The sequence below is a fragment of the Sorex fumeus genome, unplaced genomic scaffold, assembly GCF_029834395.1.
Source record: "Sorex fumeus unplaced genomic scaffold, SorFum_2.1 ptg000037l, whole genome shotgun sequence".
NCBI lineage: Eukaryota > Metazoa > Chordata > Mammalia > Eulipotyphla > Soricidae > Sorex > Sorex fumeus.
The window spans coordinates 29,393,262-29,407,920 of NW_026606094.1; the positions used below are offsets into that span (position 1 = coordinate 29,393,262).

At 38.2% G+C, this 14,659-nt stretch overlaps 1 protein-coding gene across 4 annotated transcripts in view; it reads left to right on the forward strand.

Annotated features, from left to right (window-relative positions):
- The window catches only part of PHTF2 (putative homeodomain transcription factor 2), a 107,674-nt gene that overhangs the window by 13,285 nt on the left and 79,730 nt on the right, over positions 1–14,659 (forward strand). For all 4 annotated transcript variants that reach the window (XM_056118072.1, XM_056118074.1, XM_056118076.1 and 1 more), the window contains exon 2: positions 9,560–9,639. In XM_056118072.1, the coding sequence (XP_055974047.1) occupies positions 9,595–9,639 (45 nt within the window). In that variant the 5' untranslated portion in view covers positions 9,560–9,594. The remainder of the gene's footprint in view (positions 1–9,559; positions 9,640–14,659) is intronic.

Consider the following 14,659-nt stretch of genomic DNA (forward strand, 5'->3'; position numbering starts at 1 on the left):
ATCATTAACATAGCAAAAAATTCAGATTCAGCATTGTCATCACAGGGAATTTTAAGGATTCTAGGAGCTCTTTCCCTGAAGACCAAATAAATATATATTTCTTATTAGAGATCAGTATATGTCAGAGGGGTTGACAGATGGTACGTCAGGTAAGGTACTTGCTTTGCATGTGTACAACCTGGTTTCAATCCCTGATATTTCACATAGTCCCCCCTGAGCCCAAAAGAAGTGATTCCCTGAGCACCACAGGGTCTGGTCTTTAGCAGTAGGTCCAGGGAGGGGTATAGGAGAGAGATGTTGTTGATATTTAGCCCTTTGTAGTTGTTGAGCGGTTCGTATGTGCAGGTGGTGGTAGGAAAGGAAAAGAGACAAAGATTCTAGGATCATTATTTAAGTAGCAAGTTGAGTAGATAGCAACATTCCAAAGAGTGGGAAATCAGAATGAGGGAAAGAGCAAAAGGACTTTTTTCCAGCTCAGTCAGATTCTTATGGAAACTAAATAGAAGTTCCTACTATCAGTCCTGTTTATATTTAAACCAGCTATATCTGGCTACAAGAAAGGTCTCTCTTTTGCTTTTTGGATCACACCCAGCAATATCTGGGGGGCTGTTTCTGGCTTTCAGCTCTAGGGTTGCTCCCAAGTGGTGCTAAGGGGAACATATGGTGTCAGGAACTGAACCTGGCCCTTTCACATTCAAAATATGCATTCAGTCCATTGAATTTACTCTGGTCTAAAAGATTTACTTTAAGCAACATTATGCCCCGTGAAATTTTTGCAAGAGGAGTACAGTAAAATAATCTATCAATTAGTCCTGTTTTTTTTTTTTTGATTTGCCCCCTTCCTTTGGGGGGTGGGTACCAGGCATTGATTCCAGGATCTTATGGATGAGACTCATGATTGATCTACACCTCTGGCCTTCCACATATTCATTTATAGGAGTTCCCACCATCACCCACAGCTTCCAGTTATGAATTGACCCTGTGCTACTGTATGTCACTTGGTTCTGGCATTGCTCAGGGGGCCGCGTGCTGGGGCTTTGCACATGATAGGCATGTGTTCTGTCACTTGAACTATCTATGTCTCTGACACCTTGTGCTCTTTATAAACCATTTCTTCTTAGTCAGCTCTGACTTTTGTTTATTTGTTGTTGTTGTTTGTTTTGCTTCCCATACTCAGTGGTGCTTAGGGCTCACTCTTGGCTCTGCACTCAGGAATTAGTCCTAGTGGCTTGGAGGTTCTTATGGGGTGCCAGGAATCTAACCTGGGTCTGCTGTATGAAGGGCAAGCACCCTACCCACTGTACTCTCTCTCTGGCCTCTTTCTGCTGACTTTGATCTTTTCTATTTCATTTAAAATTGTTTTTCTCAGAGTCTTTTTTTACCTGTTTTCTTAAATCTCGTGATACCAGGGGCTGGAGCAATAGCACAGCGGGTAGGGCGTTTGCCTTGCACGTGGCCGACCCGAGTTCGATTCCCAGCATCCCATATGGTCCCCTGACCACCGCCAGGGGTAATTCCTGAGTGCAGAGCCAGGAATTACCTATGTGTATCGCCAGGTGTGACCCCCCCCCCAAAAAAAAAGCAAAAAAAAAAATAATCTAGTGATACCAGCATCCCTTTCAATGCTCCGTGAAAACAGCTTAGAACCCATGATGCCACTTTAACCCGCTTCTTTTCTACTCATTTTCTGTTTTTGATCTCTGATACCAGTTCCTCTAAGGAGTGACAGAGCTGAGGCTAGACCTTCCCCCCCACCCCCACTAATAATATTCTTAAGTGCTGTCAGTAATTTGAATGATTTTGTTGTTTTTGTTTGTTTGTTTTGGGCCACAACTGGCTGTGCTAAGGGCTTCTGGTTCTGTGTTCAGGGGTCACTTCTGGTGGTAATGGGAGATTATATGTGATGTCGAGGATTCAAACCGTGGCTGGCCACTTACAGGAAAAGTGTCTTACCTCCTATGCTGTCTCTTTAGCCTGAAAGTCAGATCTTAATTTAAGTGTTCATTTATTCAGTTGCGACACATACCTGTGCAACATACCTCTGATTTCAAATATTGATATGTGTTTGTGGTTTTCAAGCTCATGTCTCTATTCCTGCTCTTTATCTTGAGCTTCATCATCATGTATCTTGAACATCATGAATCGTGTTAGTCATGTGTCTACCTACCTAAATTTCTTTGTTTTTATGGCTAATATGTATTGTCACCCTAACAGGTCTAAAGTTTCATTTTTATGTCTACTTTCGTAAGTCTGTGTGTGTGTGTTTACATCTCGGAACATGATTCAAAGCAAAACCCTGAATTCCTGCTTTCAGGAATTCCAACTCTAGATTCTTCTGTTTCTAATTCCTTGCCATAGCCTGTCCCTTTTCCATAGCCTGTCCCCTTTCCAGCCCATTTGCTGATTTTTACCTATGAATAAAACTCAAAATTGTCCACTTGATGCCATACACATCTGCTGCTCGCACCTTAACCCTACAGTATGTAGGGTTAGGACTAATACTTTTTGTATGTATGTATGTATGTATTTATTTATTTATGCTTTTTGGGTCACATCCGGCAATGCACAGGTGTTACTTCTGGCTCTGCAGTCAGGAATTACTCCTGGAGGTACTAAGGGGACCAGATGGGAATTGAACCCAGGTCGGCCACGTGCAAGGCAAGTGCCTTACCCCCTGTGCTATCGCTCCAGCCCCACTTTTTTTTTAAAAATTTAATTTAATTTGTAAATAATCACGGTGAGGTACAGTTACAGACTTACAAACTCATGCTTAGGTTTCAGTCATTCAATGATCAAGTACCCATCCCTCCCATTCCCCACCACCAATGATCCCAGTAGCCCTCCCACCACCACCACCCCATCCCACCCACTGCACCCCGCCTCTGTGGCGGGGCATTCCCTTTTGCTCTCTCTCTCCTTTTGGGTGTTGTGGTTTGCAGTATAGGTATTGAGTGGCCACCATCTTCTGTCTATAGTCTACTTTCAGCTCGCATCTCCTATCCCGAGCTGGCCCTCCAAGCACCCTTTACTTGGTAGTCCCTTCTCTATCTGAGCTGCTTTTTGGACTAATACTTTAAAAAAAAAACTAGCTTCACTGCCTCCAATGTGAACTCTTTAGTCCTGTTCATTTTCTACCCAGCTCTCAGAGTGGTCTTGGAAATTAGATCGTCACACTCTGCTGAGATCACATCAGTGACTTCCTATCTTATTTATGATAACTTATTTACCGTGGTGGCCTTATACCTCCCTTTCAGACTTCATCTTAAATGACTGAGTGCTATGTCCATTATCCTTGTATTAAATTAGCCTCCTTACTCTTCTTGAAAAATAGGAAGTTTAATCCCACTCAAGGTCTTTGTGTTTGCTCTTCCCTTTGCTCGGGATATCCTTCCTCAGTTTTCAGCCTAGCTGGCTGTTTTCAACCTTCAGATCTCAATATGTCATCTCAGAGAGAGTCTTTGGCAATCCTTTCTAAAAATACCCACTGCATCTCAGTCACCTTCCCTGCTTATTTCCTTCATGGTACTGTCTCAACACAAAATTATTCTTCTTCTTGTTCATTTTCTATCTTCCAGCTTTGCAATTTAAGTTTTGTTAGGACAGGGACTTTATTTTTTACTCCATTTGTATTCTCAACCTAGAACAGTGCACTTTCAGTATATAGCTATTCAGTAAATAGACATTTTTGATAGGATACTGTTTTTCTGATTTAATTCATAGCATTTTTATAATGAGAATTTAAAAATCTCAAAATGAGAATTGTGACTGTTAAATCTGTGACTGTTAAATTGTGAAGCTTTATTAGATCATCTAAATATCAGTACTTTGGTATTTTTATAAGGAATATTTAGAATACTTTAAGATAAGTGTAAGTGTTCTATAGAGGCTTTTAATAACATATCCATATTTGAATGGAGCCTGATTTGTTGTTAAAGAATTTTTTGAGTGACAAACCATTTAAATAGATTGCATTTTATTATTGATTTTTCTAGATGGTACAGTAGTCAAACAAATGAAGAAGTGCTAAAGCAGCGTACTATCAATTAGATAATTATAGTACCTTTTAAGTATTATAAAAGGAAGAGCCTAAAGAGCACTTAAGGAGTAATAGAAGTTTTATGGCAGTGTTGAAGTTAAGAAACATTTTGAAGTGAACACAAAATGTTACTTTGTTTTATATATCTGTTTAATCATTTCTGCTGAGGAAACATTGGTTTATCACATTGTATGTGCTCCATATACAGGTCCAAATTCATGTTGCCTCTTCAGATGTGTGTTACCACACCACATCCACCATCATAGTACCGACCAACATCTGACATCATCATTCCAACATGTCAGAAACCTTCGAGCTAAGACCAAATTCCCAGTCTTCCTAATAATGCTTAGTGATTTTTCTCTGGTCTGTTCAACTTGTGTGATGGTGTACTGCGTCATGGTATGACACTAAGAAAGATTCTTTTCTTTTCATTTAAAATATATGGGGGGGGAGGGGGCAGAGAAATAGCTGTAGAGACTGAGCACATGCTTTGCATATGAGAGACCAGGGTTTTATTCTGACACAGCATGCTCCTTTGGGACACCTCCAAGAGTGACTCTTGAGGACTTAGCTGGAAGTTGACTCCAGCTGCGGTCAACTGGACTGTGGGAATTGATCCCCTGTGTGGCCTCAAAGCAAACAAAAAAGTTTAAAGGGAATTGGAGCAATAGGTTGTTTTCCTTGTATGCAGCCTACCTGGGTTTGATCATTCCAAATGTTTTCTTGAGCCCCCCCCCCCACCCCGGAGTGATCCGTAAGTGTAGAGCCAGGAGTAAGCCCTGAGAACTGTTAAATGTGGCCCCAAAACCAAACCAAACCAATTTACATATGATCTAATGAGATGTGTGGCTTTACGTGTTTATTAAGATACTCTGTACATATAGACCACCTTCAGTGTATTTGAGATCAGATAAACACATAAAAAGCTTACTAGAAAAATAGGATTTGAACTGATTTTGAAGGCCAGATGAATACAGAAAGAACGGAATGGGAATAACAGCATAAGCAGAGTGTCATTGGTGGACATAAATATTTTATGAGCATAGTGAGAGCCATGCTGAATAGAAAAATCTGTTTTAAAATGAGTACTATGCACTATAACTTTATGTAGTTTGATATATTTTTTTTTAACATGGAAAACGACTTAAACCTTTATGACTTATTTTACTGTATCTATACTAAGAATATACTCCTGGGTACTCCTGTATTTAATAAAGTCTATAAAAACAGACCTAATATATTATTTTTTTGTAGTTGTATTTTTCCTCTATGGTGGTTTTTGATTCCATAAATGTATTTTGTGTAGATAGCATGTTATGTCTGTGTACATGGTAAATAATAACTTCATATATTTTGGTAGGATATATAAAGCGTGTCAAAGGGAGAATTCGTCTGTGTACAGCAAGATTTAAATGCTAGAACTGTAGTTAGCTCTGTGATCTTATAATGAAATAATTTCCATATTTTAATACACTTTCTTTAACCAGATCAGTTACAAAGGTACCCACTAAGCTTTTTTGTACTTCAGAAGTAATGTCATGTTAAAACAGCATAAAGCAGTAATTTAATTTATTCAATATAAAAACTTTAAGATGAAGTGAAAAACCTGACTTTGGAGTACCAAAGAACAGATGTATAATATGTAGAAATGATTTGTAGGATTTATAGGATACGTTTAGATCAATCTTAGATGGGGCATCCTTCAAGTATGAACATAGAATAAAAAAGTTTGTGTGTTGGCTGCTAAGGGGTTCTTACAGAGTTAACCCAGCTCAGATTTGTTCATTCACCTCTGCCAATGTTCTATCTATGCCTTAATCCTATTGCTATCCACATGACCAGAGCTGCAGGATTCCAAATGAGATATCCTAACTCATCCTGGATGAACCAAGAGTGTACACCTGTTGCCAGTGCAGTCAGTGCCATCCTTCCCAGAGAAAATTGGAAATGCGACTGATATTCTCACTTTAGCTTCCTTCTTAATGAAGGGGGAAAAAGAACTTTAGGAATTGACCATGTTCATGGTCTCCAAGAAAAGTGAGAAGCCGTGGGAACAAGCCTACCAAGACAGAGGGAGCAAGATCATAAAGACCAACAGAGTCCTGTACTAGTTTTGCATGCCTTAGTTCTCATTCATGATATGGGCTGCATCCCTAACCTTGGATTTGTGAGACATTCCCCTGCTTTTAAAACAAAACTTTCCCTCTTTTCTTAAGCTAGCTCAAATTTCTGTTATTTGCAACCAGTGAAGCAATAAGGAGATTCATGGTGGGGGTGGAGAGGATGAGGTACACAATTAATAAGAGCTTTCATGATAGTAGTATCTGTTTTGGATTATCAGAACCAAAGACTTTAGAAATACTTTTATTATTCATAAAATCATTTTTTGTGTATTAGTTGATATTTTTATACTTATGTAAAACTTGGTATCTTTGTATTTTGTCAGATGTGTGATTCAGAAATCTGTCTTAGCATGCCGTAAAACCTGTTTTAAAAATAGGTATGAGCCACTTGGTGTTACTGAAGGTTTGTTGACACAATGGAAAAGTATTAAATGAGTTTGCAAAGTAAACTGTACCATTACTGAAGGAAAATGTGTATGAAAATAGACTGATTTTTTATTTCTGTAAATGCAAACATGAAAAATTGTAGAACATGTATACTTTTACCATTATAGTTAATTTTTGAGTGCAGTTTAGTGTAATATATATAAAATGCATAATTTTATTTGAGGCAGATTATTTTACTAAATTATCATTGTTTTTATATAACCATGTGAATATTGCCTAAATATATTAACTAGCTCATTCATTTATCAGAGTGGGTAAATAAAAACTTCTTTTATATTTTGCTAATGGAATGCATATGATTTACACTTCTGGGGGTAGGAGAAATGCTTTCTATCTTGGTAGAGAACCTGGAGTTTTGTGTTAGTAGAGATTACGAAAAGTGAAAGGATAATGAGAAAAGTTGACATTTCCATACTTTTTGTAGTTTGCATTTGGCGGGTGAAGGTTGAAAAGGGAAGAAGGAAGGAATGAGTTAGAATGAGTTTGGAAAAGATATGTAGTTGTCTTTACAAATACAGTGAAGGCATAGTGTTGTAACAGATGGTTCTCTAGTGCAGTCAGTGGAGAGAAGCTCTAGGATTAAATGTGGTTTAAACTGTTGGTTACCTCACAAAGTCATCCAGGATGGAAAAATATAAAATGGGAGATACTGTTATTTACAGTAACCTTCCTCAAAAAAAAACTTGGTGAGAGAAATTAAGTTAACCACACCTGACTGATGAATTTTAGTGGTGAACTTGAAATATCTAAATTTAATCCATGTGTGTGTAGTTGAGTATTGACATTATGATTTTATGATAATCAGGTTGCTATTTTTGTTTTAAGTGTCCAGAAGAACCGAGTGTGTGTATTCCTTCTCTAAACTGCCATATATAAAAAGGGAAATAAAACTACTTTTCAGTTACTGGATTAAGGGATTTTTCATATAAAATTGGGCAATAAGATAATTATAATTTGACCTCTTATGTATTATATTGCTGGGTGTTTTATGTTTACCATCTTACTAGTCACAAAAGCCTTGTGTAGAATGGATTTTTAATTTTTCTTATTTAGTAAGCAAAGGAGAGGAGGATACCAGAGATAAAGTGACTTCTTCATACCTGATAGTAGAGCCAGTATTTAAATTCAGACTTTTTTTTTTTTTGCAGGGAGGGGCCTCCCAGGTAGTGCTCAGGGGGTCCAGGGACCTTTTCCGGTAAATTTTGGCCAATTCAGTTGCATAGTTAATTGCTAGGGTAGGAGAATGCAGTGCTGCTCAGTCTCTGCAAAGCCAGGGACCAACCACCAGGACCACCTGACAGTGCTCAGGGGCCTATACCTGAGATGTGTGGGGGTCCATCCAATGCCAGGGGCATGTGCCCTAATCCCTGTGCTATCTTCCTGGCCCTGAATCCTGAGGTGACTATGTACATCTCCTCTTTCTATGATAACCAGGGAAGTTTTCACGATTACAAACAATAGTTTGCTTAAATTGATCAGTTGGATATTGAAATTAGAATCTTTTGTAAGGTAATGAGATGCTCAATTTGGGGCTGGAGAGAGTGTAGCAGCTAGGGCACTTGCCTCACATGCAGCCAATCCAGGTTCCATCCTTGGTATCCCATATGGTACCCTGAGCATCGCCAGGAGTAATTCCTGAGGCAGAACCAGGAGCAACCCCTAACGTCTTTGAATGTGACCCAAATACCTCCGCACCAACACTGTCCCTGCTACCCCCACAAAACCCAATCAATTCTGTTTTATAACACTGTCAAAATATAGGCCTTAGGAGCTGAAGAAAAAGCTCAAATAGCTGAGTGTTTGCATTGCATGTAGGAAGCTGCTAAGCTGGGTGTAGACTCTGAGCAACACCAGGTGTGGCCCCCAAACAAGAACAAGTAAGGCCTGTCATTTTTTAAAAAAATGCCTTTTATCTTAAAGGTTAATGATCTAAACATTTGAGTTTGTCTTCTCAATGTATTTAAATCCTATTTAACTCCCAATAATAGTAAGAAAACCTATGGTACTTTGCTTACTGTAGACAAACTTAAGAGTAACATCCCTCAGTTGGCAGAAACTGCATTGCTAGGACAAATTTAGTTGGCTACTTCCTGAAACTTAGTCATTTACTTCCCTAAGAGCCTCTGTGGCCTTAAATGATCCTGGTTTGTTAGTTCTGGGGCTTATCTGTATTTGATCCTGTTTTGGGTCCCTTTGTAACACCATACCAGAGACATCTTCCATACTTCTATGATCTTCCAAGTTAAAAAATATTGTAAAGTATCGCCAGTCTGGATTAATTCTCTCTGGGGCTAAGGAGCTAAGTTTAGTTCTGTTTAGGACAGTCCCAAGAAAGATGCTTCTGAAATGAGTTGTGGTGAATGTCTAATTAGTAGCAAACTGTGATATATGAGACTTTATTCCTGTGTAATTGACTCTAATATTGTCTTAATATTTAATAGTGAATTAATTGGGTTTCTCCAGTTACTTGATTTTAGTTCAGCTTTGTGTTTACAGAGTAGTATCCGGGAAATTTAATGTTATAAATTTTGGATCTCTGTCAAGTCATCTTTTAACAAAAGTAATTGACACTAGTTCCTAGAAAGAAACTACAGCTAAGTGGATTGGTTACTGAGTAAATGAGTTGATTCCTATCATATGTGAATTTAAAAATAAGGAATTTCTAGCATAAATTGAGAAATTCTGAGGTGTTTAAATGACTTTTAAAAACATTTCTTCTCTAAGAAAACTCAAGTGTTACGTTCAGATAGAAACTTCTTCTATTACGGCAACTGACTTTTGTTTACTTAAGAGAGCCTGTTGCTAAAATAGTAATGAGGAAGGGTGTAATAACAGAATAGTCATATGTCTTTTGCTGTGCGACTAACCAGAGTGTTAGGTATGCATGTTGATCTCTCTCCTTTTGGAAGGTGGAAATAAAGTCGCCTGCATGTTTTTCTCTCTTGCACAGCCTACAATGACGAATGTGTGATTTCAGTGGAATAAATGGCGTCCAAAGTTACAGATGCTATTGTCTGGTATCAGAAGAAGGTAAGTTGATAACAAAGCTTTAAATCTTTAAATGTCTTTATTCTGGAGATGCTTGTGTTTTTATATAATTTGACTTATGTTAAATATTACCCAAAATAATATAAAAGATTTCAGAACCTTTTGAGTGGGAGGGAAAGACTATTTTATATTTTAGCTTTAAATAATGATTATTTAGATGATTAAAAATATTTTTCTTTGCTTTTTACTTTATATTATCAAAACAGGTGGGTTATTTTCAATTGTAAAGCACAAATTTAAGGTTAATATTAACATTTTATAAAAGTATTAGTATTTTTATGGGTTTAATTTGCTTTAAAGGAAATCAAGGTAAGTAATATGGTTATACTTTTATGATTATATATCAAAAGAATACATAAAAAGCATTACAACTTAACAGCTGTTTCTGATACATTACAACTCCACAATTCAATCTTTTAAGTAAAATAAACCTTCAGAGACACTATTTCCAAATTAAAATCTTAAAATATTTATTTTGATATTTTAGGATTAGTTATTATAACTATTTAACTAGTGTATCATTTTATACATTTTGAAATATATTTTACAGTGTATTCTTTTTACAAAGTCAAAGAATAGGTTTTTTTTGTTGTTGTTTTTTCAAAAATAAAGTAAACCATTTACTCTTGGGACTGTTGTTATACTCTATATGTTGTAGTACCATAGGCTTTTTGTATTGTAGTGAATTATGATTGTTTTCACCATTTAAAACAATTCTATGCCTTTTTTTAGGTCTCTATTAGAAAAATGTAATCATATTTATTTTTTCTATATGGAGAGATAGTTTTTTAATTTAGTTGAATTGGAAGTAAGTGGTAATTAGAATACTAGAGATTAAGCAAATATAAGAATACAGTCTTTCCTTGCTCCAGGGCTTGGAAGCCGGCAGCATATGCTAGGGGAAAAGGCAGCTCAGATAGAGAAGGGACCACCAAATAAAGGACGTTTGGAGGACTAGCTTGGGATGTGAGATGTGTGCTGAAAGTAGACTATAGACCAAACATGATGTTTACTCAATACCTCTATTGCAAACTACAACACCCTAAAGGAAAGAGAGAGCAAAAGGGAATGCCCTGCCAGAGGCAAGGTGGGGTGGGGGGGATGGGGTGGGAGGGCTACTGGGATCATTGGTGGTGGAGAATGGGCACTGGTGGAGGGATGGGTACTCGATCATTGTATAACTGAAACCCAAGCATGAAAGTTTGTAAGTCTACAACTGTACCTCATGGTGTTTCACTAATAAAAAATAAATAAATAAATAAAATAAAAGTTTTGGTTAGCCGAGAAAAAAAAAAAAAAAGAAGCAGCATGAAAGGGAGTAGAGCCCTCTGGATTCCTCCTGTCCTTAAAAAAAAAATTAAAAAAAAAAAAAGAATAGTCTTTTCTGTGTAGAATATACCACCGGTATTAAATAGCATGGCTTTCTTATGAAGTACTGAATTGATGTCCAAATGTCACATTATTTCAAGGCTTGCTGCAGAAAAACAAAACACAAACCAAAAATACAACAAAACCCAAAACAGCCCAGGGTACTGCCCTTCTCTGTATTCAAACTTTTTGGTTTGCTCCCTTGAGGCAATCATTTTTAAGTCTTTATTGCTTAGTGGTTTTCAGACTAGTGTTCTATCTTCATCCTCAACAGGAAGTTTGAATGCTTCCATTGGGTTGCAAATGTGGATTCTGAAATTTTGGTTTTCATTATTTGAAGGGAATACTGATGTTGGTGGATGGATAGGAATTAAATACTTAATATCATGGAGTATTCTTAATAAAGGGCCAAATAGTAAATATTTAAGGCTCTGAGGGCCATAAAGTCAGCTATTAGTAAATCAGTTATAGACAATATGTACCAGGACAACAGGGCCCTTGAGCAGGCTGAATTTGAGGTGGAGGAGGCTTGAGAACTCCTGTCCTGCCTACTCCCTTTGTGATTGAAATGGGGTCATCTGCCAAACATGGTCTTTGTGTCCACTATGGTGCTCTTTTGCCTGTTAGAAACTTATTGTTGGTGTAGTAATGTGGAACTCCTTTAAAAATCAGTATTATCTTTTAAGATATTTTAATAAAGCACGTTTTAAACCTTGTCTCTTTAAGCAGAAATGAAGTTTATTGTAAGTTGTGTGTATGTGTGTGTGTGTGTGTGTGTGTGTGTGTGTGTGTGTGTGTGTGGTGGGGGGGATGCATGCATTTCAATGAATGTAATGAAAGTTCATGGCTATTTTCCAAAAAAATAAGTTTCCAAAATAGGCAATGGGCTGGATTTGGCTCACAGGTCTTAGTTTGCTTAACTGTCAGACAGTTCCATACAGCAAAGAATTGCCTTGCTCAAAATATGGAAATGCCCTATATGATATTTACTATGTTTTTAAACAGACCTACCTTGCTTTTTTTGAAATTCATTATACATGCTACTCAGATTAAATTATAAAGATTTTATAGCCCCCCAACTCTTGTCCCATCGTGTGTGTGTGTGTGAGAGAGAGAGAGAGAGAGAGAGAGAGAGAGAGAGAGATGCGATGCATGGGGCTCCCACACTTGATTGTGGGGCTTTCTTTTCTTTCTTTTTTTTTATTGAATCACCATGAGATACAGTTACAGAACTGTTCTTGATTGGATTTTAGTCATACAATGTTCGCACACCCATCCCTCCATCAGTGTACATTTCCCACCACCAATGTCCCTAGTTCCCTCCCTCAACACAGGCTGCCTCATTGGTTCTCTTTCTCTCTCTCTCTCTCTCTCTCTCTCTCTCTCTCTCTCTTTCTCTCTTCTCTCTCTTCTCTCTCTCTCTCTCTCTTTCTCTCTCTCTTTCCTTCCCTCTCTCCCTCCCTCCCATTTTGGGCATTACGGTTTGCAATACAGATACTGAGAGGTTATCATGGGTTACCATGTTTGTTCCTTTACCTATTTTTAGCACCCACTGGATGCTTTTTAGGACTTACACACTTGTAGTAATGGAGATCTTAGCACTGTGAAGCATGATCCCTGAGTGCAGAGCCAGGAGTAATTCCTGATCACAGCCGGTTGTGGTGGCCCCAAAACCAACACCCTCTTTCTTAGCTGAAAACCCCAAACAGATCCTTTAATACTAAAAAATAAATTTAATATTTAATTTATCAACAGATGCTGCTCTTTTTACTTTTTCCATCATCCCTCCCTTTCCTTTCCCATTATTGATAATGTTATTGTATTATTTCCCGTATAGTTGTTTTCCACTTCTGGTTTGTTATAATAGGAGATAGAAAATTATGATCTGCCAAAATGGTTGTGTTTACAGTATATTTTTGTGGTTTGTGTTGTTGTGATAATGGTTTTACTTAGTATTTAAAAATAAATATTATAAGACTTATAAGTTTCCTAGGACTTTAATAACAAATGAACATGACCTGAGTGTCCAAAGACAAGAGAAATCAATTTTTTTTCACAGTTCTGGAGGACAATTCAGAACCAAAGTTTCAACTTAATTTTTTTTCTGTCTGGAGGTTATAGCAGAAAATTATTCCATGCTTTTCTCCTAACTTTCTATGTTCCTTGGTTTGTAGAAGTATCATTTAGATTTCTGCTGCAATCTTCACGTTGCATTTTTTTTCAGTTTTTGTACCCACCTTTTTTTTGGGGGGGGTACTCTGGAAGGTACTCAGGGTTTACTCCTGACTCTGCACTGAGGCATCACTCCTGGAGGGACTTGGGGGTGAGGCTGGGTGTCAGAGATTGAACGCAGGTTTACTGTGTGTAAGGCAAGTGCCCTACCCACTGTACTGTCACTCTATATCCTGTGTTCACTTTTCTTACCAAGACACAAGCAGATCTACCTTAGGGTTTTGGGGAGAATTTGGGGGCCAAACCCAACGGTACTCAGAGGTTACTTCTGGCTCTGCACTCAGGATTTACTCCTGGCTGTACAGAGGGCACCATGGGGGATGCCAGGGTGTCAAACCTGGTTGACTTCATGCAAGGAAAGCACCCTACCTACTGTACTATTGCTCCATCCCCAAGCAGACTTACCTTGAATACAGAAGAAACTTTTTTGTTTGGGCACCACACCGGGCTCATTCCTGAGCACTCCAAGGAAAATGGTGCCAGGGATTGAACTTGGGGTGGCTGTGTGTAAGGAAAGCACTTTACTCACTGTACTATCCCTCTCGCCTCACTGCAGGATAATCTTATCTCAGGTCCTTAACTACATTGCCAAGTAGTTTTCTCTGAATGTTTCATTCTCTCACCATCCATAGTATTTCTGGCACAGATTTCTCTTTCTTTTTTTAATTTTTTTTGGGGGGGACAGAATTCTGAAGCTATAGAATTCTCTGGATTCTCTCTCTCCCTCTATTTCTCCCTCTTTCTCTCATTTTTTGGGCTACATTCAGCAGTGCTCAGTGCTTTACTACTGACTTCACTTGCGAATCACTCCTGGAAGACTTGGGGGGACCATATGGGGTTCTGGGGATTGAACCCAGGTTGACAATGTTCTATTTCTCCAGCCTACTAGATAGTTTTTCTATCATGATTCAGCAGTTGCCTTTTAGACTTTAAAAAACTGAGTATAACTAAGGAAATCTTCTTTCCAAAAACTTCTATCTTTACTATGATAAATCTGAAAAGAATAACTGTAAACCTGTGAACTGTGAGAACCAGTTAAATGTTTTTTGTCTCCAGAGGACTGGAAAGGAGGTGGGGGAATTATGAAGTTGCACACATGTAATTGTGGGTGGAAACGCTGACAGAGTGGTCATGCTTGGTGCCATGTTATAAGAAATTAGTCAATGTTAGATGCATTAGGGCTGAAGCAATAGCACTGCAGGTAGGGCGTTTGCCTTGCACATGGCCAACCCGGGTTCGATTCCTCCATCCCTCTCGGAGAGCCCGGCAAGCTACTGAGAGAATCCCGCCCGCACAGCAGAGCCTAGCAAGCTCCCCGTGGCATATTCGATATGCCAAAAACAGTAACAACAAATCTCACAATGGAGATGTTACTGGTGCCCACTCAAGCAAATCCGCGAAC